The sequence below is a fragment of the Mauremys mutica genome, chromosome 4, assembly GCF_020497125.1.
Source record: "Mauremys mutica isolate MM-2020 ecotype Southern chromosome 4, ASM2049712v1, whole genome shotgun sequence".
NCBI classification, from domain to species: domain Eukaryota; kingdom Metazoa; phylum Chordata; order Testudines; family Geoemydidae; genus Mauremys; species Mauremys mutica.
The window spans coordinates 48,617,892-48,643,514 of record NC_059075.1 but is presented as its reverse complement, the minus strand read 5'-3'; the positions used below and the strand labels follow the sequence as shown (position 1 = coordinate 48,643,514).

Sequence of the window (25,623 nt, the reverse complement as noted above, 5' to 3'; positions counted from 1 at the left end):
TCCCCTCTCATGACTGTTTTTTTCCCATTTAAAGTGAGAATGAGTTTCAGAGAAAAAAAAATCTATCTTGATAACTTCTAGAGGCTTTGGAGACTGTAAGGGTAAATTCTCCTCTCAATGTGTGTGCATAGCTCTCCCTAACATTTATTATGCATGCAACCCAAATGGAGAATGTAGCCCTTTAAAATCCCACAGTTGTTTCACTATTACATTCAGTGGGAGTTCCGAATGTGCAATAATTTTATGACTGGGTCTCAAATGACTGCCTTGTCAAAATAATCACATCCAATGCCTCATTATGAGTTTCTTTATAAACAACTAATACATGTGTCACAAGTATATACAGAGAAAAGACACATGAGGGACATCAAAATGTATGGACCAGAAATCCTTTTTCAGAGTAACAATGAAGTGTTAAGGGACACAGCCTGTTGCCACATTTAAAGCAAGAACTATCGAGATCAGATGAGTAAATGAAAACCAGAAGGGAAAGACTAGGCAGAGGAAGATAACTTTACATTATTTGGAACTGTATTTCAAAACATACAGGAGGTTAATATAGAAAACAACAAAATATATGCAAGCTGAACATAGATTTTCTTTTATCTTTTATGTTTGTTTCTCAAGCATTTGCTAATTTTCAAAATAATCTGAATTTGAATAATGTTTTCTGCCTCTGACTTGCAAGCTATTTTCACATCACATATGAGACTCCAGTGAAGTCATAATGCTGAATTATTGCATGTATTTCTTTCCATGTGTACAAGATCGTAATATAATAAAAACACAATTATGACTTTCATGTAGGATCAAACAGCAGAAGCTGTGGTGTGAGGGAGAAAGCTTGTATTTATTTTTGCATACCCTGAACCATTCGCATTAATAGCAAAAGTAAAGTAAATATCTCTGTTTAAATGCTGTATGTCTTCAAGTTTTCAGTAGGATGAGGTTAGAAAAATGAAGAGCATATAGGATAGGTCAAAACATTCCAGAAGCTTTGGGCTTGATTCTGATTTCACTCACTTAAGTTTTGCACCAGTTAATTCCATTTATTTAAAGAGATTTACTCCTGATAGACACGTGAGAGATCAGAACCAGTCCCAATATATTTCTAAATAAGAACTCTGTTCTCAGGATACATTCATACTAGCTGGGACATAAGTACCTACCTACATGGTGACTCTGACCAACCGGGAGTGGCCTACCTCTGTTTGGTGTGGTAGAGGCAATGTTTGGTGTCATAGGGCCAATGTAACTGCAACAGTACAAACACCTAGATTAAACTATGATTTGTACCAGGGTAAGCTAGGTCTGCACCGGTAGATGGGGCCACAGAGTTATGTGCTAAAGTAGTGTCAGCAGGGGCCTCTCCGAAGAAGGGGGTTTCATCGTTAACAACCCATTAAGACAGTTCATACTTCTCAAAGCTATTGGTTTAGACTCTCTCAAAAACACAGGACTGCATCTGTTGCATTCAGGTCACATTTTCAAACTTTTCTTTGAAGCCGTAGGCTTGTCTACCCTGAGAAATGGCATAATGTTATAAAATGTGTTAACAAACATGATGTTAAATACAATTTAGCACTCAGTGAAGACAGAACTATCATGTTTAAAATTGTGTCTGCTGTTTGTAGTTAGCCCTGAAGTCTATCATAGGGTTAACTGTGACCAGCTGGCATAATTTTAAATTAAATATATTTTTTAAAATAAGAAAGCTTTTATAACATTTATAATATGTCAGGTTAAATATGTTGACTATTTTGAGATTTTTATCTATTTTGTAAATCTATTTAATATTTTAAATCTGATGTAGTTTTAAATTTTGATGTGTTGCGTGATTTACAGTCTTGGGAAAAAATAACATAGTACTCAGAACTTTACAGTTTTTGTGATGCATGAAGATCAGATTTTTAATGTTGGTTAATGCTTTACTAATTAAAGTGTGCATGTTAATTAAAGCAGAGGCTAATGTTAATTACCTATATTAATGGAATCTCATGTAGCACCTGCCTGAAGCAATGGGTTCAATTTTCAAAATATCTCAATTAAGGCTGAAACTTTTGATTTGCATCTAGTAGGGTTTCAATTAACTGCATTGCAAACTTAAATAACACACTTAAAGGGATAATATCACCAGTCACATGCAGCACAGTGGAATTGGTCGGTTCAGTTATTGACTAGGGCTATGAGAGCTTTCAGTCAGTAGGTAAGCACCATAGTATTGGCATGTGATTATTGTCTAGGGCTGTCATCGCTTCTGTGGCTGTTGCAAGAGAGATGTTAAATTGCAGTACTAGGCTCTTGCTGCAATTCCATTGTCAAAAGAGAGAATGAAGTTCTCACAAATAGAATTCAATATGAATTTAATGGTAAAGATTCAGCTTGTTCCTCCTGAAACAAATGGCCAGTGTAACATAAGATGTTAAGCCATTTTATTAACTGGGAAAGCTGCACTTGTGAGAAAGTGAACAATGTTACAGTTTACTTCTCAGCCAAGCCAAGTGTTGTGATCGTATTCCAGATCCGTGTCTCGCCACCACAGCATCATGTGTCAACCTGGGAGCTTTTAATGAGCAGCTTCAGGAAGCGATTAACAAAGTACTAGAAATAGATGTAATCAAACTGATTGGAAATTCTATCTAAACTCTACACAACAGCATAATGCCAGAAGTCCTGTTCCACACAGCTTATTTGGAAATTATTATAGATGGTCCAAAACTGGAACTTTTAATCTGAAGCTTCTCCTATAAAAATGTTGTGGTTCAGATAAAATGGAAGCTGGATCAAAACCATCTCAGGCTCAGATGGAGGAATTTTTTGCAAGACCAAACTTAAGTTCCTGGACCCATTGGTAGTTAAAAGATTTATTTTAAAATACTATGGTGGCCAGAGGTGCTGGAATTTGTATAATGGTGGTGCTGAGAGTCATTGAACCAAACTGTAAACCCTGTATATGATGGAAACCATTTCAAACCAGTGGGTGCTGCCACACCCCAACACACCTAGTTCCAGCACCTATGATGGTGGCTTTTCACTTATCAGATAGTTATCACTTTATCTCTTGGAGATGGACCAATGACACTGTGATGTATCTTGCTTCTTTATTTCATGTCTAGTAAGACTATATCCTAAGCCATATAATTGTGATTGTTAGAGGCTTTATAACTCACATCTTTCTCCTGTGTCTTTGAAACAGATCATGGTCTAACATGAGCTGAATGCCCGAAGTTACTATGGTTTCATTAGTTACCCTTCTGACACAATAATGGAAGGAAATACCTTCATCTTCTAAACATATGTACACAAACAGATTGTAATCTTACTCATGGATACTGGAAATCAACATCTTTGACTACTATCCTTGACAATCTAGAGTATAATAGTTGCACTTTGGTCTCTGAGGACCAAGCTGTGTCTTCTTTTGGCTGCAGAAAAAATCAATTATCAAACATGCAGAGGATTTCCATGTGTATGGTTTTAACCCAGCAAGGTGATACTGGGGATGCATATTATTTTCTGATCTAATATGCTATTGTCAAATCAGTTAAGCTTATTTTAAGTATTGATTGAAGTGAAAAGATGTTATACTGATAGCATATGTTATATAACTCAAGTCACATAAATAGGTAAAAATGCAAATTCAAATATGTTGGTAGGAACATCATGGAGAGATTGAACAAATTAAATACTAAGATTTTGATAGAGGAAAAATAGTGACAGTTGGTGAGATTTGACAAAAAGAAATGTATCAGACTGTGTAGAATAGACAAGGAAACAGGGATTTAACAACACTCTTAGGAAAAATACCGAAACACTCATTTCCCAATTATGGTAGCATCAAGATGTCAGATGGCAGAATGCTAACAATAATACAGTAAGAGCAGATGGAAAAACCTGGTAGGAAACTGGAGTAGATGTTCAGAGTCCTAGCGCAAGACTAACACTCAAACAGCCATGAAAACATCTCCACTTTTGAGGAACAGATGAGAGACAAAGTAAAATAGAAATTAAAAAAAATAAGCACAAATTACTCATTAGACCCTGATTGGTTACTACATATTTTGGGAGTTATAATCAGAGAAGACTTCAACTTGCTTTACAACAGCTACAAAGCAGACAGGAAGCTTTGGAAAGAATAAGAAGCAACAAAGCAAAATCGTTAGCATTTTATAAGGCACCAGCACCTTTCCAAATGTCATTATCAAACCAATTACAACTAGCCAATGCTGCTGAAATAGCAAATATTGAATAGTCTCAGAGAACTATTTGCAATCAATGTTAAAAACATTCACAAAAAATTCTGAAATACTTTTGAATAATGAATAAATGTGAGAAGTAATGATCAGCTTGCAGATATTCCACAAGGAGAAAACAAAGCTAAATTAATCAGATAGTCAGTGAATTATTCGCTCAACACTACCTGCAGATAATGCCTGCAAGTTCAACCACACATAGAAACCAACACTGGTATTATAAGAAGAAGGGGGAACTTTAAAGAAAGTGTATCTAATAGCAATGAGGGAGAATCTCTTCAGATGATTGTGGAAGCAGGGGTCCACAGTGAAGGCCAAATGGCTATCAGTTTATTTTTAACAATGTGTTTCTCATTAGTCTAAGAATCTCAAGCCATACTGTAGCATGTAGTATTTGCTGACAAGTGTAATTCCACCTTCAAGGTCCTGTGTAACTTAACCCCTATCTAGTTATTAATATAGGACCTGTCAGCTATCAAACTGTCTGCCTCACCACTGTTGCCATCTTCAACCCCCAGTGCATCTGTCCCATGACTGTCTTCATTCATCCCTTTGTTTGTGATGTCTTTATACTTATATAACCTCCTAATTGTGGTCCACCATGCCAACATTCTCTATTCTGTTCTCATTCACATCTGTTCTTAAGGCTCACTTCTTCCATGATCAGTCAATAATAATTTACAAATGTGTGTGTATTTATAATACAATTGAATTGCCAAGAGTTGTGTATATAATGTAACCATATGTATATAATGATGTAACCATTGCCTCACTTCCCTCACTACTATTTGTTACCCTAGCTGTAACATATTTAAAATTTGGATTGCAGTCATCAGGGTAGATATCTTGTGCAGAGCTGGGCAAATACCACATTTTCTGGTTCATTAGGAATTTGGAAAAATTCATTTAGGGTCAAACAGCAACAAAAAAAGTTCAACATTTTTGGTGTATCAAAAAGTTAACAAAATTGTTTTGGGTCAAACAAAATGTTTAGTTTCAATTTTGAGCATTTTAAAATGTATTTAAAATGTTTAAAATAATATAAAAGGAAAGGAAATGTTAATACAAAAGGTAGTTTTGAACCATAAATATCTAAACCTTTTGTTTCCAAAATTTCAAAATAAAATGTTTTTTAATTTTTTTTAATTATTGGATTTTTTTTAACCAAAACAATTAGGCAAAATCAACACAAATTTGCAAAACATTTGTGTCACCGAATCTATTTTTCACCAAAAAAGAGTTCTGTGCAAAAAAGTTCACCCAGCTCTAATTTGGTCTCTTTATTCTGTAAAGCACCTAGAATGCTTTGGGTTACAAACCACCCAAACAAATAACAAAAATAATATTTGAATTCATCTTTTATGTGAACTTCTGATCAAACATAAGTAAAGCCAAGTGTCACATCTTTGTGAGGGTCATGATAGGATGGAATACTGTAACAATGTAATGTGTAACAATTCTATAATACATAGTGTATTTTGAATAAGAAATTATATAGCAATGAAGAGAAGGCTGTCAGTAGTTCATATAACTGATTTCTTTGGTAAAAATCTGCTAAAGCCAGTGTATTGACAAGATTACTGAGTTTAGTTCTCTGTGGGTGTTAGTGGACCCAAAGATACTTACTAAATTAAGACTACTGAAAATGAAGAAAGATTCAGTTTGAGTCTTTCTGAAAGGCGTTTTTAATGGCATCTGCAGCTCATGTCATAAAGAGACTATAGTATAGGAGTTCAAATATCTATGATGTAATAGGCATTCATTAGATAGTTCAGCGGAGATGCTTTGTTTGTCATATGTTCTGTTCTATTAATTAGAAAAAAAATTAAGAGAATGTTACCAAAAAGCACTGAACAATGTGTTTCTAGAGTATCACGCTTACCAGGAAAGCAAGCAATGGGTGGGTTCTGCAAATACTGGTAGAACAATAGTACTGGAAAAGGCCTGAAGAATATGCACTGCAACTCCAACTCAAAGACTGAAAAGCTGTACCCAAAAAGGTACTGAGTATTCAAGTCCTATTGAATTCCCAGGAGGCTTGCAGTTGCTCACAGGATACTTAAATGTTGGGCTTTGTGGTACAGTGCATACTATCCAATGTTTTTGAAATAATTTTACTCTATCATTACATGCACAGCTCACTGCTATTTGCTTTACTGATAAGCTTTGCCCTGTAGATGCTTTGTCCAGGTTGCATATGCAGGATCAGGTCTAGTGTACTCAGCAATGATATGTTGTAATTGAGGTCTTGGAGGAAAGTAAAAATAGCAATAATTCTAGAGAATTTTTGATGCAGTCAGTCAAACTCTTCCATTTCCATTAAGACTGGGAGGGGCAAAATGGTTATATTAGGTTTTGTGTTCGTGCCAGAATATATCACTTATATTTTTGTAGGGTTTAACATAAGGACCAGTCATGTAGCCCTTACTCTGGCAAAATTCCCACTTAAGTCAATGGGATTTTTTTCAGAACAAAAACTGAAGGATCAGGCCCAATAAAAGTAAGAATAGATCTTGAATGGCTAGGTATTGGCTTTTCTGAGTTGTATTCCTTTTTAAAGTTATTTTTGGAACTTTGACATATAAGAAACATGTGAGTCAAAATTCACCTTCAAGTGCAGAGATAAAAGGTTTCCATTACATTTTGTCTAGGTAACACAGTAAAATAGTATCATATTATAATCAATGCCAGAGTAAAGTGTCTAACCTGTTTTATAAAAGGTAGAATTTGTCAGAAGAATATTATTTATTGTTGCAAAAGAGATTTTATTTTTTGTTGCAGTTTGGGCTTTTAATTGTTCTATTACTTTTTCTATACCCTGAACACACTCTGTACATCAGTGGATCACCATTTTGTATGATACATAGATATGACCTGAGGTTTTTAAAAATAATGTTATATTCTCATCTGTTTTTTCCTGCATGTTACAGCATGTCTCCAGAGGCAGGCAACATTTTTATTTTCAAGTAAATTTATATTAGTTACAGTCTCCAGCTGTTTTAGATATATGATCATTTCCTGTTGGAACTGTTTCCAAGACAATTCTTTCTTTTTTTTCCTCTCAAAAGAATGAGAAATTTAATTTAACAAAGACATCCTATAATTGCCTTTGTATCTAGCAAGGTATCTAGAAATCTAAATATTTTATTTTATTTAAAACATCTGTCTACATAATATCATATGACTGTACAAGCCTGTATCTGCCTTCTGAAAGACAGCTGCTGCCACTTTTATTTAATTTATAAGAAACCAACAAAATTGCTCCTTAATATAAAGCCTTTCTGCCACTGTGCCATGTATAATTTTTTTCTTCCAAGATGAAAATTGCTTGTATTTACAGTTCTTGTTAAAGTAATCTTAGTCTTTTTCAAATTTAGAAACTTTTTTTTCTTGAAAAGATCCCGATGGAAACATAGCATTTCAATAGACATATTTTAAAAGTCCATTTTATTAAAAATGAGGGTATATTTTTTTTTAAACTAGCTACAAACTGAAGTCACATTTTAATTGCTAAGCTTTGGAGCTTTTTCTACTTCCTGTCTTCTTTCATTCTCAATAACAATGTGAAGTGTTGGTGCTGATTATAGCAGCCAGAATTTCTTTGTCATCTTTCAGAAAATACACAGTGAAAGATGGTAAAGCTTTTTGTCTTGTTGGTGTTACTGGGATTTGCTTGCCATGAATTCTGTCTGCAAACTCTGTTTCTTGTGTGAGGTCACTGGAGCCAAAAATAAAGTGTTTAACTTTTAATAGATAGTATCAATTTAGGCATAACAGCACTCCAAGAATAACAGGCATAGGCATTCTACAATATGTCTAAATAAGTCAAGTTTATCTTTTCCAGGGAAGTAATCAAAATATTCCTTTTTGAAACACTAAGAGTATGAAAGGGAAATGTTTATGGTTCCCTACTGGCACACTGTTATGATTGACAGGAAAAACCAACATGTTTGCCACATGAGACATCTTGTTCAGGAACTTTCAGGAGGGTAGTAAATTGGTGTTGGCACAAACACAAAAAAATAGAATGACTTGATTCAGCAGTTTTCAGTTTTAAATCCCTAAGCACTAAAGAAAGAAGCAAATATTCATCAAATGATCAAAATTTATATTGATTTTTATTCTGCATTAGCAGCTCAAAGTCAAGATTCTTGACAGGGTGGATGTCGGTTTGAATGATTCTCTTTGAAATAAGGATATAGGCACTGGGCTGAGTGCTACTGTGCATTCCTGAGCCATAGGAAAATGCTATTAGAACCCTAGGAAGCTAAATTTTTTAAAGAACTGTATGAAAAGGCATGCTTGTTCAGTACTGTTTTGATAACTAAATTGTTGTTATTAGTATGTAAAGTAATTCTTGTTGTTCCTACTTCATTCCTTCCTTTCTATTATCATCTAAGGACAGCTATTTTATAGAATTTCAAAGGAACTGTAGTTCATGTAGTATGGTAACTGAGTTAATAGCAGTATTTGCCAGCATAAATATACGTTGGAGTCAAGCACTAGTCCAGCAGCGCAAGGGAAACAAAGATTGTATCTTCACATTATACATTTTTAATTTTTCTTTTCAGACAGGAAATAAATAAAGATTGCTGTGGTGGAGAGGAGAACGAGAACACAAACACAGCATAGAAACACAAATGTGATGCTCATGTTTATTGCGCTGAGAGATTTAATAAGAAAAACTATTAGAATGATGTGGGAAATACCCTTGTTTCTGCAAAAATATAATAAAATAGTGACATTTTAACAAACTTAAATATATTGAAAATAATAAGGGAAGCTATCTCCGTTACAGTACTGATGTGATCTCGTTCACTGTCATAAAATGGAGAGAGAGGGTTGCTTTTCTTTTCTTTTTTTCTTTTTTTTTTAAACAGCTACCAAAATAAGGCAGAAATACAGTAACTATTTGTTAACACTCAGGAGTGTTAACAAATTTCCCAGCTGTCTTAGATGCTTACAATTCAGCAAACATCTTTAACAGCGTAGCTTTAAAATTAAAATTTCAGAACATTATGGGTAATGCTTTAATGGTATGCAAATTGCCATGAAGTCAGTAGCAGTAAAGCTGACCTCTCAGCAATACAAATATTTTACGTTTAAAACAGTTATATTTTTACAGTTCCCCCGACCTGAGCAGGTGTCAGATTCTTCAGGAGGCTGATGTTTTCTGTGAGGCCCATAAATAAACTCAAAGAAGCAACAGTCTTTGCCTGCTGTTTATACATGGCAAAATGGTTGTCTACATCCACATCTTAAGTTATTGCTGTTGCTATGAAGTCAGTCTTGCTGTATAATAATTTACCTGTCATTACTGATAAGCTTTGTTTTAGCTTTTTAATGATTACCTCGTGATTGTCTCCTGATCCTACATATCCTTAATGATATTTGTACATGGCCATCATGTGGAGATAACTTTTTATTTCTCATTTATTCAAATGTGAAAAAGAATATTTATACCAAGCGAAATGACTGCACCTTAAGTTGGGAGGGTGTATAGCACATTAAGGGCGGGGGGAAGTGGGATTAGTGAGAGGCTTAGGAGCTGCAGCAAAAGTAGAGTGGGTCAGCGTGACGATGCTGACTTATCCCCAGAGACCGGAAGGGCTGAGGAGTTGATAAAGGGCAGGCCCGGCGAGAGAAGCCACTTTTCCCAGACTTGGCAGTGCACCAGCCACCTCCCTCCCTTTAGAGATAACAAAATAACAGATTTGGTTGGGGGCTGGGAAGGAATTTTTCCCTCACCACCAGATTGGCCAAGGGATGGGGTTCAGGGCTCCTATGACTGGCACAGCAGGGAGCCAACCCCCTCTTCCATATAGCCCATCCTAACCCTTCTTGTTTGAGGGGAGAGTGATGGTAAGATCCCAGCAATGGGTTGGCTGGGGAATCTGGATGGAAAAAGGAGGTGTGGGGGCTGGCAGGAGCCCCCGGGTAGATGTTGAAATGATCATGCAGTTACCTGCACTGTACACATTTATCTGCCAGGTAGTCCCAGACATCTAATAATAAAGTTGTAACTTGATCAAGTGGTTCCTGTCCTCCTTTCGGTATAGTCAGACAATGCACTTAGCCAGCACTTTCCTGAATAGCTTTATTATTAAATACATTTATTAAATCATTTGTGTATTAATATATGCTCCCTCCCAGCCTAGCTACTTCTGCTTGATCCTGCAGTGAAATCATAATCATCTCTTTACAACAGCGCAGTCTGATGGCATAGAAGATGTTGTGATATCATAACTACATCTTTTTGTTTCACTGAAGGATCAAATGAGGTAGGGGAATAAATTTAAAGGAGGCAAAGTGCTTTGGATTATTAGGATAGTGGATGTCACCCAAATTTATAGTGATCACACTGGTGTAAATTTTCCATGAGACTACAGCTCTGTTCATGCTATGAAAGAGAATTGCCTTTCTCATTGTTTGGAGGACAGATACATATTTTGGTGACCTCCATTGTAAGTATGATTATCATTTATGTGGCAGTAGTGCCAAAGGCCCCACAAAGAATCCGAGGCCTCTTTATGCTAATCATTGTGCAAACACATATTAAGAGACAGGCCCCTGCCTAGATGAGTTTACAGTCCAGGGCATGATTCTACAATTAATGCTGTGCCTCACCTAAGTCAATGGAACTCTATGCAGGCACAAGAATCTACCTTGTGCAGGTGCAGTTGTAGAATTGGTTGCAAAGTCAAACAGTCTTTGCAGTTAAGCATGAGAAAACATCTAAAAAATCTGACCAGTGAATTGATTTATATTTGTCTGAAATATTTGAAAAATGTATCAGCTTGAAAGTTTTTATATCGTTTAAATAATTACCATGTAGCATGCTCATAAATGATGCAGTCTAATACCAAATAGACAACACTTCATATTTTTTCTATCATATGGCATCATAGGGTTGCCAACTTTCTAATCACACAAAACGGAACACCCCTGCCATGCCCCTTCTTTGAGCCCTGCTAGCTCCATCCCCTCTGCCCTTCTGTCGCTCATTCTTCCCCAACCTCACTCACTTTCACCAGGCTGGGGCAGGGGGTTGAGGTGCAGGAGAGAGCTCTGGGATGGGGCCAGGGATGAGGAGTTTGGGGTCCAGGATAGGGATCCGGGCTGAGGTTCGGATGCGGGGAGGGTGAGGGCTCTGGCTGGGGGTGTGGGCTTGGGGTGGGGCTGGGAATGAGGGGTTTGGGATGCGGGAGGGGACTCCGGGCTGGGGCAGGGGTGGAGGGTTCTAGCGGCACTTACCACGGCTCTGAGGAAGCAGCTGCCAGGTCTCTGTGGCCTCTTGGCACATGGGCGGCCAGGCAGCTCAGCACAGTGCACGCTGCTTTGCCACCCCCAGGTGCTGCCCCACACAGCTCCCATTGGTCACGGTTCCCAGCCAATGGGAGTTGCAGAGCTGGCATTCTGGGTGGATGCAGCACGTGGAGCCTCCCAGTCCCTGGCCATCCCAGTGCCTAAGTGCCGCAAGGACCTGGCGGCCACTTCTGGGAGCAGTGTGGAGCCAGGGCAAGTAGGGAGCCTGCCTTAGCCCCAGCCCCCGCCCAGACTTTTAACAGCCCAGTCAACCAGAGCTGCCAGAGTCCCTTTCTGACCGGGCATTCCAGTTGAAAACCAGACGCCTGGCAACCCTATAGCATCATCTTAGTAGTAGTTCCTTTTTGTCAGAACAAATGTATACAAAATCTTAGTGCATCAAAAACCATTAGGATATAAAATAAGAATACTATTCACTAATAAAGTATTTAAAATTCAAAGTAATTTCAAGAAACAAGTGGTAGATTTAAAGTGTAAATATTTACTTTGAAGTTTCTTTACGTACGTGTGTATATATATATATAAAACAGTACCTAATAACGCCACAATTCTGCAAATATTGAAACACGTTTAACTTTATATGAGTGATCCCAATCAATTAAAGTTAAGCATGTGCATAAGGGTATGCAGGTGTGTGTGTGTGTGTGTGTGTGTGTGTGTAAAATTATCTGATAATTACAAATCAGTGAAATAGTATTTTCTACAGCACTATTTAGAGAGGGGATAGGGCTTAGTCCAAGTTACACAGTTCAAATTAAGTTGAATTTATTGTACTTTTGTATATTTAAATCATAGAATATTGTGCTTCCAGTGATAGATTTCATATCAGAAGAACTTGTAGTACTCCATGGAAAGTAGTGTTTGTAAACACTTTCTTTTTCTCACCAATTTGGTGATATTTATTGGAATCTTCCTTTCACAGTAGAACACTAGAGCCACACTGTGATCTCAGTTACATTAGTGTAAATTCTGAGTGACTCAGTTGGCTCTATAGTCACTTCAAGGTTTTATACAGTATAACCTCACAATGTCCTCCCGCCCCCACCCTCTAACAGCCATTATCCAGTGTCTTGTCTTTCTTCACTACCGAATAAGGTCACTCAAACAAGCAGGTCTAACAAGAAATAAAATGTATTTTCATTGATTTGTATTGTCACTGATTACCATTTATGTTACACGGTAACCTTTATAGTGGAAAGCACTTAATGTTGACATGCAGAACCTGTCTTTGAGGGCCTGCAAAAGCTGCAGCCACAGCCTTGTCTCTTTATTTGGAAAATCTTTACTTTTTTTTTTTAATTAAGTTTCGGGCTCTTTTCTTTGTGCCAATAGCCTTGAAAATGTAAACCAATGCAAATTGATTGCTAGGGTTGTAAGCTGTACGCTGAGTTTTCCTGGAGGTACCAAGTTATTCACAATCCCATCACAGCCTACTGGTGTTGATCTAGAGGTTCAGAAAGTTCAGAGCTCTACATCCCTTGATTTTTGGGCAGACCCCAGTTTAATTCCATCTGTAGGGTGCAGTGCTGCTCAGCCTACTGCTGAATGTGACCATCGCAAGATGCCTACTACATGCAGCCTGCAGCTGAGCCAGCTTCTCTGCTGAGCAGTATAACCTCTGACCACAAGAGAGATCATCTCACTAGTGTGAGACTGAGAGCAAGAGGTTAATCCCAGCTTTGACAATGACTCCCTCTGTGGTCTCAGTCAAAAGCCAAAATGTTCAGACTTGGTTAGGTAAAGTTAGCCCAGGCAAGTGGGGATAGTAATACTTCTCTGCCTCACAGGCTTTTCTGACAATTAAGCACTAATGTTTTAAAAGTGCTTTGTGAATCCTAACATTCACTGGAATGGAGACAGAACTCTCCTGTGCCTGTGCCCCTAGTAGTCCTCAAAACCACACCTCATCGTTCCTTGCCACTTTTGTTAAATATTGACAATTTTTTAACAGGCCTCAACCCCCATTTCACCCCCCCCCCACCCCAAGCACAAGCAGCTGCTGTGCTCCACTTTTGTAGTAGGAATCCAGGCAAATGGGACCAAAATATTCTTCCCAAAAAAACCCCATTTTACACTCAATTTGTCAGTGAAGTTTGGGTTGATACCAAAGGATCCCCACGCTCACCCTCCTCAGAATTCTCAGTCTGGCCTTGTATACAGTGGTGTGTTTGCAGTGGACAACAGTCTTTTATAGTTGCTGGAGGAGGAGCAAAAAACTGTTTCATAGGCCAACCTAAAAATATTAAAGTGGTTTAGTTGAGCTCACCAGATCTGCTGAGCACTAAAACAAGGAATCATTCTGACTTTGACTAACAATGAAGCTACAGCATCCTGCTGAAATGATACAAAACTATATCTTCATTACCTCAAAAAAAATCTTACTTTTAAGAATAGACTGCAGCAGACTTCTGTGCTGTATTGCACATTTTCTGGACTGTGACTTTTTACTGAAGCTCCTGCAAATTATAGCTTTTTGAAATTAAACTGATCAATAGCTACCTGAGGTCTTCAAAGCCTCTCTGGATTTGCAATGATATCAGTAGAAATTGAACTGAAAAAAACCCTTTAAGTACAACAGTGTGATAGATGAATTCATACACACTAGAAATCAGAAGGATCCAGCTGAAACTCTGAGCTACCTGAGTTTGATTGCAAATGTTTACAATAATTGAAGACAGCAGCTATCCTTAAAAATAGTTGATTTATTCAGGGATCATATTTTCAAGGTAAAAAATTGGAATAGTAATCTTGTAAGGTAGCAGGGTTCACTGAGTATGGTTTTAGTGTAGATCATGGTGGTTAGCACAAGAAGGTTAGTGAGCTGGGAGGTTGTGGAGAAGAGAATAATGGATGCTTGTTCCTCTCTTATATTTTCTTTACCTTTTTCTTTCTCTTTTCCCCCATTTGGCTTCTACCCTTTTCCCCTTTTCCTTGCTTCAATCTTCCACTCCTTTCCTTTTCCATCCTGTACGTTCATCCTTGTATTTCCTCTCTCAGCCACACTTGTTCACGTTCTCTCTCACTTTTACTCTTAGTAATTTGTCTCCTCCTCGCTTTTCCCATTATATCCCTCTGACTTGTAGTACCCTGCCACAATCCACTGCTCAACAACTGAGTAGAGGCAGGTAAATAGAATTGTAGTCACAAGCTGGCAGACTGGGTCTGTAGCCGCCTACATATGATAGCAGTAAATCTGAGCTGCCTATAGACTCACTACATGCAGTGGTCTCTCAAGTCTACACATGGACCTGATTTTGTGGACCAGATCATCCTGTTGCTTGGCAGTCCATAGGCTGTTCATGATAAGTCCCTATCGTGTCTGTACTTGAGGGGATTAGTGTACTCTTAAAGCAATGGAGAGAGATGGATTTTTGTAGACTTTTCTATGCGCCTTTAGAAATCATGCATGCATATGCCACCCACCTGCCTCAATGGGTCGGAGAACTTGATGGGACTGGCAGTGAAGGGAGACACTCCCTAGGGGACAATAGGTAGGGTGACCAGATGTGCCGTTTTTAAAGGGACAGTCCCATTTTTGGGGACATTTTCTTATATAGGCACTTATTACTCCCCATCCCAGTCCTGTTTTTTCACAGTTGCTATCTGGTAACCCTAACAATAGGGCTCCTCCCTCAGGGAGTCTCTGGCACCCATTGGCCAGCTGGGGGAGGAGGGGTGCTGATTGGCTATCATTCTCCAGCTCCCAGAATTTACCTGGTGCAGGAGCCATATAGAGGCCCTTATAGCTCCATTCCAGCAGCCCTACACTACCCACCCTGAACTTGGAACAGAAATCTGGCCTGACAGATGCTGTGGATCTAACCAATCGCCAGTTTAAGGGTCAGGAAGGAATTTTTTCTCCCATGGGCCAACTGGCAGAGGACCAGGGAGGTTTTTGCCTTTCTCACAGCACCTTCAAGCCACAGTGGTTAAGTAGGAACATGCTAGTTAGTACCTAACTGAGGTACTTGGTTAGAGCTGTTTATTCATTGCAACTTGCGGTCTCTTTCCAGTGTGATTAAGATAATAAAATGAACACTTCCCAGAGGTAAAAGACCTGTGATATTGCTGATGAGTCTTGGGCTCATGATATAGGGTGAGACCATGCTATAGGGTGGTCTTCCCAGGCCAAGGTTAGATTTTGTAGCTTTCTCAGGCCAAGGTCAGACATGGTGACCCCCACGGGCCGAGGTCCCTACCCTGCTGCAACCCTCTGCCCACTCATGGCTGGGTGGGGGTGCTAAGACTCAGAGAGAGCTGAGTTCTGGAGACTTAAACTGAGCGTTAGGGTTGTCAACAGTTCCTTATTATTGAAATACAATGTTGGTAATCCTACTGAGGATAGCCTACCCTGCATTATGAGTTATATGGTAAGAAGCCTTGTAACTCCTGCACTGGAACCAATTCAATGTCTGGTATAGGCAAGTATCAGTGATGGGCAGGTAGCACCGTTCCCATGTTAAAAGTTTAACAAAAGTTTCAGCCTTCCACTTAATTCCATGCATGCGTCTGTCCTCATTTTGTCGTTGTGTCCACATCAATTGAAATTTTGCACAGAATTTATTAGTAAGCTCAAAATGTACAGCTAAGAGAGACTGTGTTACCTGTGTGTGTTTGTGTGTGTGTCTAACTTAGCTGTATAGGAAAAAGTGTACTGAAGGTGTAGGATGACTTAAGGGAGGACTCTTTTGAACACTGTAAGCTGCAAAGAAATCAAGGGAGCCTGCAGTGCATTTTGTAATGTGTGCAAGGGCCAATCCAAGAACTCTACCAAATGCCTTACCAGCTAAGCAGCTTCTAAGATTTGCGGGTGAGGAGTCTCCACATGCTAATGCCATATTTTTGCATGTTAACAGAACTTCAAAGCTCTGTAGCAAGTACAGTAGCTGCTTCTTTTTATCCCCCCCCCATCTTTTTTTCTCTTAAAAACTATAGAAAACACTATGGAAAAAATGTTACATGTGTGTATCTAAAATTTTAGGAAAATTTGTATGGCAGTATATTATGTCATTTGAGAACTAGCATGTGTTCATATCATTAAAGACTATCTCTTAATACATATGCAGAAGGTGCCAGCTTTCAGGTTGCATGTAAAAATGTAATCATGGGCATTTCCTGACTTTTTTGAGTGCTTAATGTAGTTTTTTTTGCAGGGGTAATTTAATTTTTTTTTAATTAGTGAAAACAAGAAAAATAATTATTTTGCTAAGTTAAAAATGCATCTTCATTTGCAACTCCATCCTCAAAAAAGCAAGCAAAATGGTTTTCTTTAAACTTTCCAAAAGAATTCACCTCTAGGCTGAAAACAATCATGGGAAATTTTATTTCATAAGGTAATTGTTTTGGAAAGTTATCAGCCACTCACAATAGAGGTTTAGAATGAAAGTGCCACCTCAACCATAACTAAAATAAAAACAGCTAATGAATAAGTGCTTTCTGGCAAGAATAAATGAAAACTGTAATGCCTGATGTGGACAGTGAAGAATACATAAAGGCATCAAAGTGAGTAAACTTCAAATGAAAGATTATCCTTGTGGATGAGGAATCCACTCCAGAAAGAGATTGAACCTGGAACCTCAATAACCCACAGAAGGAAACTATTTGTTAAGCTAAAGAGAACTCTGCTTTCTCTGTTACTGGTAGTCTTTTCTGAGGTCTGTAAACAGCAGTCTGTGTTCCATGGATTCCTTTTTCTTCAGGGGTCTCATCAAACTACTGACCACTCCCAAACTAGTTTATCTGGTAAAATCAGATGAGATTAGATATATTCAACCAGAATATTTTGATAATTTCACATATTCAAGTACTGCCTTTTCATTGGTAACTATATGTAACTTCCATAATTAATTAATCTTAGATTGTGTTTATACTTGTACAGTATATCTACTATCCTGTTATTTGAGTTTTGGATTGTTTTAAAATGTATAAATGGCTACACAGATGACAAGTTTTTAAACTGAAGAGTGCTCTTGTGACAAGAAATGGGTGTTGAGCAGTGTTCAGCCTGCATATGAGATCAAAGTTCTTTAGAGGATATATACAGCACACTATAAACTTGCTCACTGATACCAAACAAAAATATCTTAAGGACTGAAAGATTGGCAGAATCAAGGCAACCCTCCTCAAGAAAGATTGTACATCTGTGCACACTTGGACTACAGCACTTTGGTGCATGATGAAATCAGTAAGGAAAGTTATGTACTGTATTGCACATACTATTTATACATTATTTTAAAATAACTTTCTTTCATAATCAGATTTCTTCAAAGAAGCAAAATGGACATTCCACATTCAGGACTACATACAAGTCAAGTATAATGCTTTAAAATAAAGCTTTATGTTTTATTTATTTAAGCACTGAAAAGCACTGGAAGTTTTTTTTATGCTCCAGCTATTCAGAAGATGGATGAATGGATTTTCTTCAGATTGTCCGAAAAACTCATATCTCGGTTAAACCCAAACATTAAAAGATTCACTACAAAGAGTGATTTTTGGAGAAAAGCTATAAGCAACTGAAAGTGGAAGTTAAAATGAAAATGGCATTTCAAAATTAGCTATAGTACAACTTGATAAAAAATACGTCAATGCTAATACAAGTTATAAACAAGTTTCACATAATCCAGGTAACCACAAGATTATATAAGTGTCCACAACTTCTTTCAAGCATATGTTGCTGGCACTCCTTTATTTTTTCTTCCCAGTCCAAACATGGCCCATAATATGCATCCTTATTCTGGGCTTTGGAAATTTTCCCTGTTTTAACGCTTTCATCTTGGCACTTTTTCTCTACATCACAAATGGCTGTTATCATAGATAGAAGTCACTGTTACCCTCTGAGCAGAGAGCAAACGCTTCCCTTTAACTGCTGCTTGGAGTGTGAAGATCATTTACAAACCAAGGTTTCCTCCATGCTAGTGCATTCATCTTGCTGCCCTACCAAGTGATTGACTGAACATGCTATTACCAATAGGAATATGGAATTAAGTTACAAAGAAGTGACATTTTTGAAGCTTATCAGAATTTGTAATGTCCGTGTTTTTTATTTTAGTGCACCCTTACCAAAGGAAAACAGCAGAATCTTGGCCCCAAAGTGCTTTTGAACTTATCCTTCCCTCTGTTCTTCTCCCTGCTACCCAGGGGCAAGCACAGCAAAAAGCAAACTTTATTCCCATGTCATCTGGAGCTCTGACTTCCAGAATCCAACTGATCACCACAGCTGCAATAAATAAAGCATCTGTTCAATAAGTTTTGATGCCAAAAATTATTCAACATTCTTTTTGCTAGGCACATAGACTGATGGAAAACAGCACATCTAACTTATTGCCTCTTCCTTGCAATCAAGATTTCTGAGTAATCAGTGGAAACTAGGTAGGGGGAAATAGAATGTGAACAATGCCAATCCCTTTGTTTTAATTTACAGTTATTAATTTAACAAAACAATGCAAGTATAATTAACTCTGAAGCATCGTCAACTTTGTTAGCAAGAGATGAAGATGAGCTTCTGAAATGTGCAAGAAGCTTTATTTTATATATTTAGCTGGATTTTTTCAGAATGTGATATTTCTAATATCTCGCTTGCTCACACGCATACAGACAGACATTTTTATTTAGCATTTTGCTGGATATATATCTCATGGGACATAAGGGCCATGCTTTGATAAGAACTAAAACGGTCCAGTTATAACACTAGATAATATACTGTACTATGATCTGATTTATAGGACTAGCCTTATTAAGGAAGAAAGAAATGATGGTGTGATTATTCCTCTTGGTTAAATTGTTTGGTACAGTCCAAAAGTAGTCATTTAAAATGCATTCCTTTGGAATGAAAAAAAAAGTGTTTTCCTCTTTGTTTTCTTTCTCTAGGCTGAGGTTCAGCTATGCTATCTGGAAGCACAAAGAGATGCTGTTGAACAGATGTCCTTAAAGCTGTATAGTGAACAGTACAACAGTAGTAGCAAGCGAAAGGAAGAGTTTGCTGATATGTCAAAAGTTCACACAGTGGGAAGTAATGGGTAGGAAACTATTCTTTTTGTTGTTTTATTCTCTCTGATCTGTGCTTTTTTACATGATCTTCTTTCTTACTGCTATGCTAGCTAGGATTTTTCCTCCTTAACCAAGAGACAAGGTAACATGCTATGTATATTTATTGTCATATTCATTAATGCAAAAATTAATGAGTTCTTTATAATTTTATCTACAGTAATTGCTTCACTCCTAGAGCTACCTAACTTTTTTGAATAGCAGCCCATTATCTACATGAGAAATTTTGCATATCCTTAAACTTCAGCCTTTACTAAGCCTGTTATGTCATGTTTTAATTCTCTTTATTTCTTAATTTGTTCAGATGCTTTCAGGTTTCCTAGTATGTTTCTTCCAAAGACTTCCATGACATGTCAGTATCTTTTTATTACAAACTTCCTTAGAGACCATTTTACTAGCCCCTTAGTAGGTGAATGTGAAGCCTTTCATTTCTGGATTTCTGGTTTAAATATGGCCCAGTTCAGTACTGACTGAAAGCTATAAGTACTAGAACTGGCCAGGAAATATTTGATTGAATGTTGTTTCATCTAAAATTGCTGATTAGTCAAAACCAGAACTTTTAGTGAAAATATAGTTGTTTTGACAGGAAGGTTTCTCAGGTCCAGAATGGAATTTTTGGTCAAAATGATACCAAGCAAGAAACCCACTCCAGAATAGTTTGGCGATTAAGGCCCTGTGAGAGACCCACGTTAAATTCCCTACCTTTCCACATCCTAGGTGAGTTCCCTGACCACTGGGCTGTCAGGCATTTGTTCTGACTCTGGGACAATCAATATTTAGTTATTTATATGGAACAGTACCAACAGGAAAGACTGAGAGAGACCACCTTGAATTAGGAAGATGAAGGATTTGAACTTGGGTTTCCTCTTTCCCAGCTGGCTGCTCTGACCACGAGACTATTCTAGTACAGGCACATGCTTTTTCTTTGTCTCTCCTTTTGGTTTTTCATGAAAAAAATTCAAAAGGTCTCAGTTTCATCTCAAATGGCATCTATTTGGGGAAACTGTTTCCCAACCACCTTGAATAATTACTTTAGCTGTTGTCTGTTGAGATTTCTGTGTCTAATGAGTTTGTCATCTGTCTGATTCCCTGCACATAATCTCTTCTCCAGCTGTTCCCACTGTAGATATATCTCCCCCAATTATAAAGTTTGCATTGTTGCTCATTCCCACTATAGACACTCTTCCTTGAACAGGCTCCATAAGGACTTGTTTCAAATTTCCACTGATGCCAATGGAGAAATGCCCTAGCTCTATCCCCATGATCTGAATATTTCCCTCCCCTGTAGTAATGTCTAGGTCCATAGCTGATCTACCTACTGCAAACACTCTGGCCACAGACCTCTGGTGCATTGGGGAAGCTTTGTCAAAGCTAACTTTCCAAGGGTGATGCAACATGTCTCTAATTTATGGGCATTCCTATGGTGTTCCTAAACATAGCACCTTATCATAGTATCAATGGCAAGCATTGCACATGTAAAAGACAAAATTGCACATGTAACTGACAGCATTTTAGATGTTTAACCTCTTGCTTAACATCCATAAATCAGGTATTTAGCAATTTAGATTGGGATTTTCAAAGGAGTCTACAGAACAAAGGGCACCAACCTTCACTGACTTCCATATCAATGGGCTGTGGAGTGTCTAACTCCCTCAGGCCCCTTTGAAAATCTAACCCTTGAGGTTTGCCCACATTTGATTGCAACTACAAGATTAGGAGCTGTTTTTTAATATTTGGCCCTCAGTGCACATATATCCAATTTTTGTGCTTGCTATTGATACTATGATAAGGTACTATGTTGAGGAGTAACATGGGAATGCCCATATATTAGATACCTGATGCATGGCTTTTGGAGAATGCCTACAGTGCGAACAAGGTAAGAATGAGGACTTGGCAAATGTGGGAGATCTATCTACAGTGGGAATAGATCAGAAATAGATTAGGTGCAGGGAAGAGATGGTTAAAATGGGACCAGTAAGGTAGTATCTGCAAATTGGAAAGTCTGTGAGGTGGGACTACAAGGGACTGGGGAATGTCTGCAGAATAGGGATAGTTACAATGAAAATGAAGAGGGATCAGTTAATGTCTGCATAGGAATGGCTATGGAGGGAATGATAGAGAAAAGAATGGAGATCTGCTGTAGGAGAACAATGGCCACTATGCGTGTGGGAAGAGCTCAAGAGGAGTAATAGGGACCAGCTGCAAAATATTGAACTTACATGGGTTCAGATTCTGAACACCCTCAGAGTTGGTGGCGTGATATCATCAGAGTTTTAGTTCGGACCCATGTTTACTGTGTTCAGTAAACTATTGCACATGTCTCAGGACCATTTCTTCCAGTCGTTCGGCAGTACTCATTAGACCATAGTTAGAACTGCAGGATCAGGCTTGGAGTGCATTGACTGAACATTATGGAATGCTCCAGATATGTACGGAATTTAAAGCAATGTTATTTTTTAAAGCTGTTATGGTCAGAAATTTGATTTCCTCTATAATACTGCAATAGCATGCTTATGGAAAGGAGATCCAACAGATGATGACCCAGAAACTCGAAAGAATTTTTTATTTGGTTGGATTTGGGGGGGGCGGGGAACAGGCATACTGCTATGCTCACAGTACTTCTAAATGCCATGTGAGCTATGCTATCAAAGAAATAATACAATCTGGAGGTATGTGTCAAACATGAAAAAAAATGGCTAATGGAAATAGCTCCACATTCCTTTTTATTTATTAATGGCACAGATGAGCTGGTTTTCTCATAAGAAAGGGGCTCATGAATTTTCATTCAAAATAATAAATTGATGTCCATACTTTAAGAAATACGTTTAGGGTTCAAGGGATAAGCCATGCAATTCTGCATATCTTATTTCCTGTTTACCAAGCTAAAATATACCTTAATGTCATTAGAAACACTATGTTGCTAACATGAGTTTAGTGTATTAACCATAAAACTATGTTCAAAGAAGTTTTAGTTATTTCTTCTTTAACACACCTTGTTGCATTCCTCTTGGGAACCTTTGGGTACCTTTTATTGGAGGATATTTTGGACCAGAAACACTTGCTCTACATTTTTTAAAGTAATCCGTGGACTTGGTTAATGCACTAAAATCAAGTCATTTTTGTAATTCTTGCATCTAGCAGATATACAATATTTCAGAAGCTAAGCTTCTCTTGATTCTGCCTCAGGCAATGTGAAAAATTACCTGCTATGCATAGAAAAGATGGATTCTGAATATAAAAGGAATATTCACCCTAACAGAAATGTTGACAGCTATATTTTAATCTTAACCTATCACTGAACCTACATTTGTCCTATTTTGTTAACTTCTTTATTTGGTCCTGTTATCTTATACATTTTTATCAAATTAATAATAGCTTATACATTTAAAAAATATATAATATCTTTAAAAGCAAGGGATTTTTTAAACAATTCATAGTTATGTCAAGACATATTTTCGACAACTTCTAAACCAAACTTCATAATAATTGAACATGGGCTTGCATAGCAAAATTTAGACCTTGGTCCAGATCTGGATTTTGAAGTTCCAGTGTGCGAGATGTGTTTGGATTCAGAACTTTAATTCTGCTCATTATATTAAAATTCTGATCCATTTATTTGATTGTGAAATATCCACCCCAGACCTATTCTGCCAAAAGAGTGGAATGTTTGGATCCAGATTTTGGTTCAACCCGTCACTAATTCTTGGGCTAGATTCTCAGCTGATGTAAAGTGAGAAGACCCTGGAAGCCAGTGTAGCTATACCAATTTACATCAGCTGAAAATCTGGCCTCTTGCCTGATAAAATATATGTCTTTAATAATTAGCATTCTACCCTGTCAGTTTTTATGAGCTGGGATAATTTTTGGAGGAGACATAATGTCAAAAAATTGAGTATTGGAGATGCAGAATGGTTAGGCAGTTCTCTGAGGTTTAGGTAAGGATTCTATTACACAGCATTCTGAATACCATGGACTTTTATTCACAAAGATTATAGTTTTATATTTGTGTGACGGGCTGCCCCCACCCTATTCCTGGGTGCCACCTGATGTACTGGGGTACCACTGAGCCCACCTACCCTACCAACCTGGACTCCCTTACACTGTCCTGCTGAGCCAGGCCCTCAAGCTTCTCCAGCACACATATAGGTAGGGACACACCAAGCTGCAGAAAGACACAGACACTAAAATCAGCACTGCATGGGAAGGCTTCAGCTAAGGAATTGCCCAGCACACAAGTGCACACTCCCTCCGCAGTATAAACCCAAAATTGTATCATCTTGTGCTGTACAACGTAAACTCATGAAATTCGCTCCCTCCCTCCATGTGGAGGAAGATCTGCACAGCTTTTTGCCTCCACCCCAGTTATGAATTCCACAAACTGTTTTTAGAGAAAACAAAAACACATTTATTGACTACAAATGATAGATTTTAAGTGATTATAAGAGATAGCAAACAGATCAAAGCAGATTACCCAGCAAATAAAACAAAGATGCAATATATGCTTAGATACTAAAGAAACTGGTTACAAATAGTAATTTCTCACCCTAAATGTTGTTTTAGGCAGATTGCAGAGTCTCTTGAAGGCAAACTGTTCTTGCCTGCAGCTTAAAACTCTAGGTATTTCTTTCACAGGCCAGATACCTTCCCAGGCTGGGTTCAGTCCTTCTCCCCCATTTTGTCTTTGTTTCTTTGATCTTTCCAGGGGTCATCCTGGGCGGGGATTCAGTGAAGAACCAGCCCTCCCTTAAATGTCCCTCTCCTACCTTAAATAGGCTTTACATATGGCAGGAATCCTTTTTTTTCCCAGTGTGCATCCTCCCCTCTCAGTGGCAAAATACTGGTATTCATTGAGTCCAGTACCAGGTGACTTAATCACATGACCCTGCAGTGTCAAAAAGATCATGAACCTGAGGTGGTTTGTAGCATCCCAGGAAAGCGTCTCAGGAAGGTGGGAGATGAGCATCTTCAACGACCTGTTGTTCTCCCTAATGGTCCGTTGACTGGTCCCCAGCTAGCTAGCCAGACAGACTGATTGCATTCTGTCTGGTGCGCGTTCCCTGGGTGCAAACACTTCTGTAGTATAGATGTATAGTCAATATTCCTAACTTTAAATACCAAAATGATACATACATACAAATAGGATAATCATATTCAGCAAATCATAACCTTTCCATTGATATCTCACATGACTTATCTTGTACAAAACATATCATAGTTATGTTATAATCATATTATAGCAATATTTCTATGAAGAATATGGGATGTAGTGCAGTTTCAAAATAAAGGTCCATCAAATACCTCATGAGAGGTTGCAAATGCCCTCAACATCCAATGAAATTGTTGTTCTTCAAACACAATAACTTGATTGTTCATGCCTGCTCTCCTTTATAATAGCACCATTGCTTACCTTTCCAAGACAGGAACTATCACCTCATAAGTTATTAAGTAAGAGTATGCTAAATGTAGTGGATTGATCTAAAGAGATAATGCATTGTACAGTACTTTCTTAGTTGTCTTGGTGAAAGTAATATTACAGAGGACTAGATGCTTTCTCCGCCCTTCCCTCTTTCCTCTCAAAAGAGGGTGTTTCACAATACATTAACTATATCTACATAAGTTCAAAATCACCTTGGATATGGTACATTAATTAATGGTAATTCAAACTACAGTAGTGTATACGTTATATTTTTGGTATTATTATTTCTCTTGTTCCTTTGTTGCAGGATTTCTCACTTTCTTTATAACATTAATGAAAAAGATGTAAAAGACTAGAAAAAGTTTTTAAATAGTTGAAAAAATTAGCCTCGGTAAATAATATTAAATTCATGGGCAGGAACACACACTGTCATATACTCATTTGACATACAATGATGTTTTTTTCTTCATTGCTATTAATAAGCTTCTGGTCAGTTACAGATTGACAAGTCTTGAGGATTCCTTTTATGGCTATTTTTTTTTACAATTTTGCAGTTTTTCCATGTATACCTTCTTTCTCATATCA

General features: G+C 37.8%; 1 protein-coding gene across 1 annotated transcript in view; it reads left to right on the top strand.

Moving 5' to 3' along the window:
* The window catches only part of AKAP6 (A-kinase anchoring protein 6), a 304,961-nt gene that overhangs the window by 181,072 nt on the left and 98,266 nt on the right, over positions 1-25,623 (top strand). Inside the window, exon 8 of the mRNA XM_045013477.1 lies at positions 19,446-19,594. Within this exon, the coding sequence (XP_044869412.1) occupies positions 19,446-19,594 (149 nt within the window). The remainder of the gene's footprint in view (positions 1-19,445; positions 19,595-25,623) is intronic.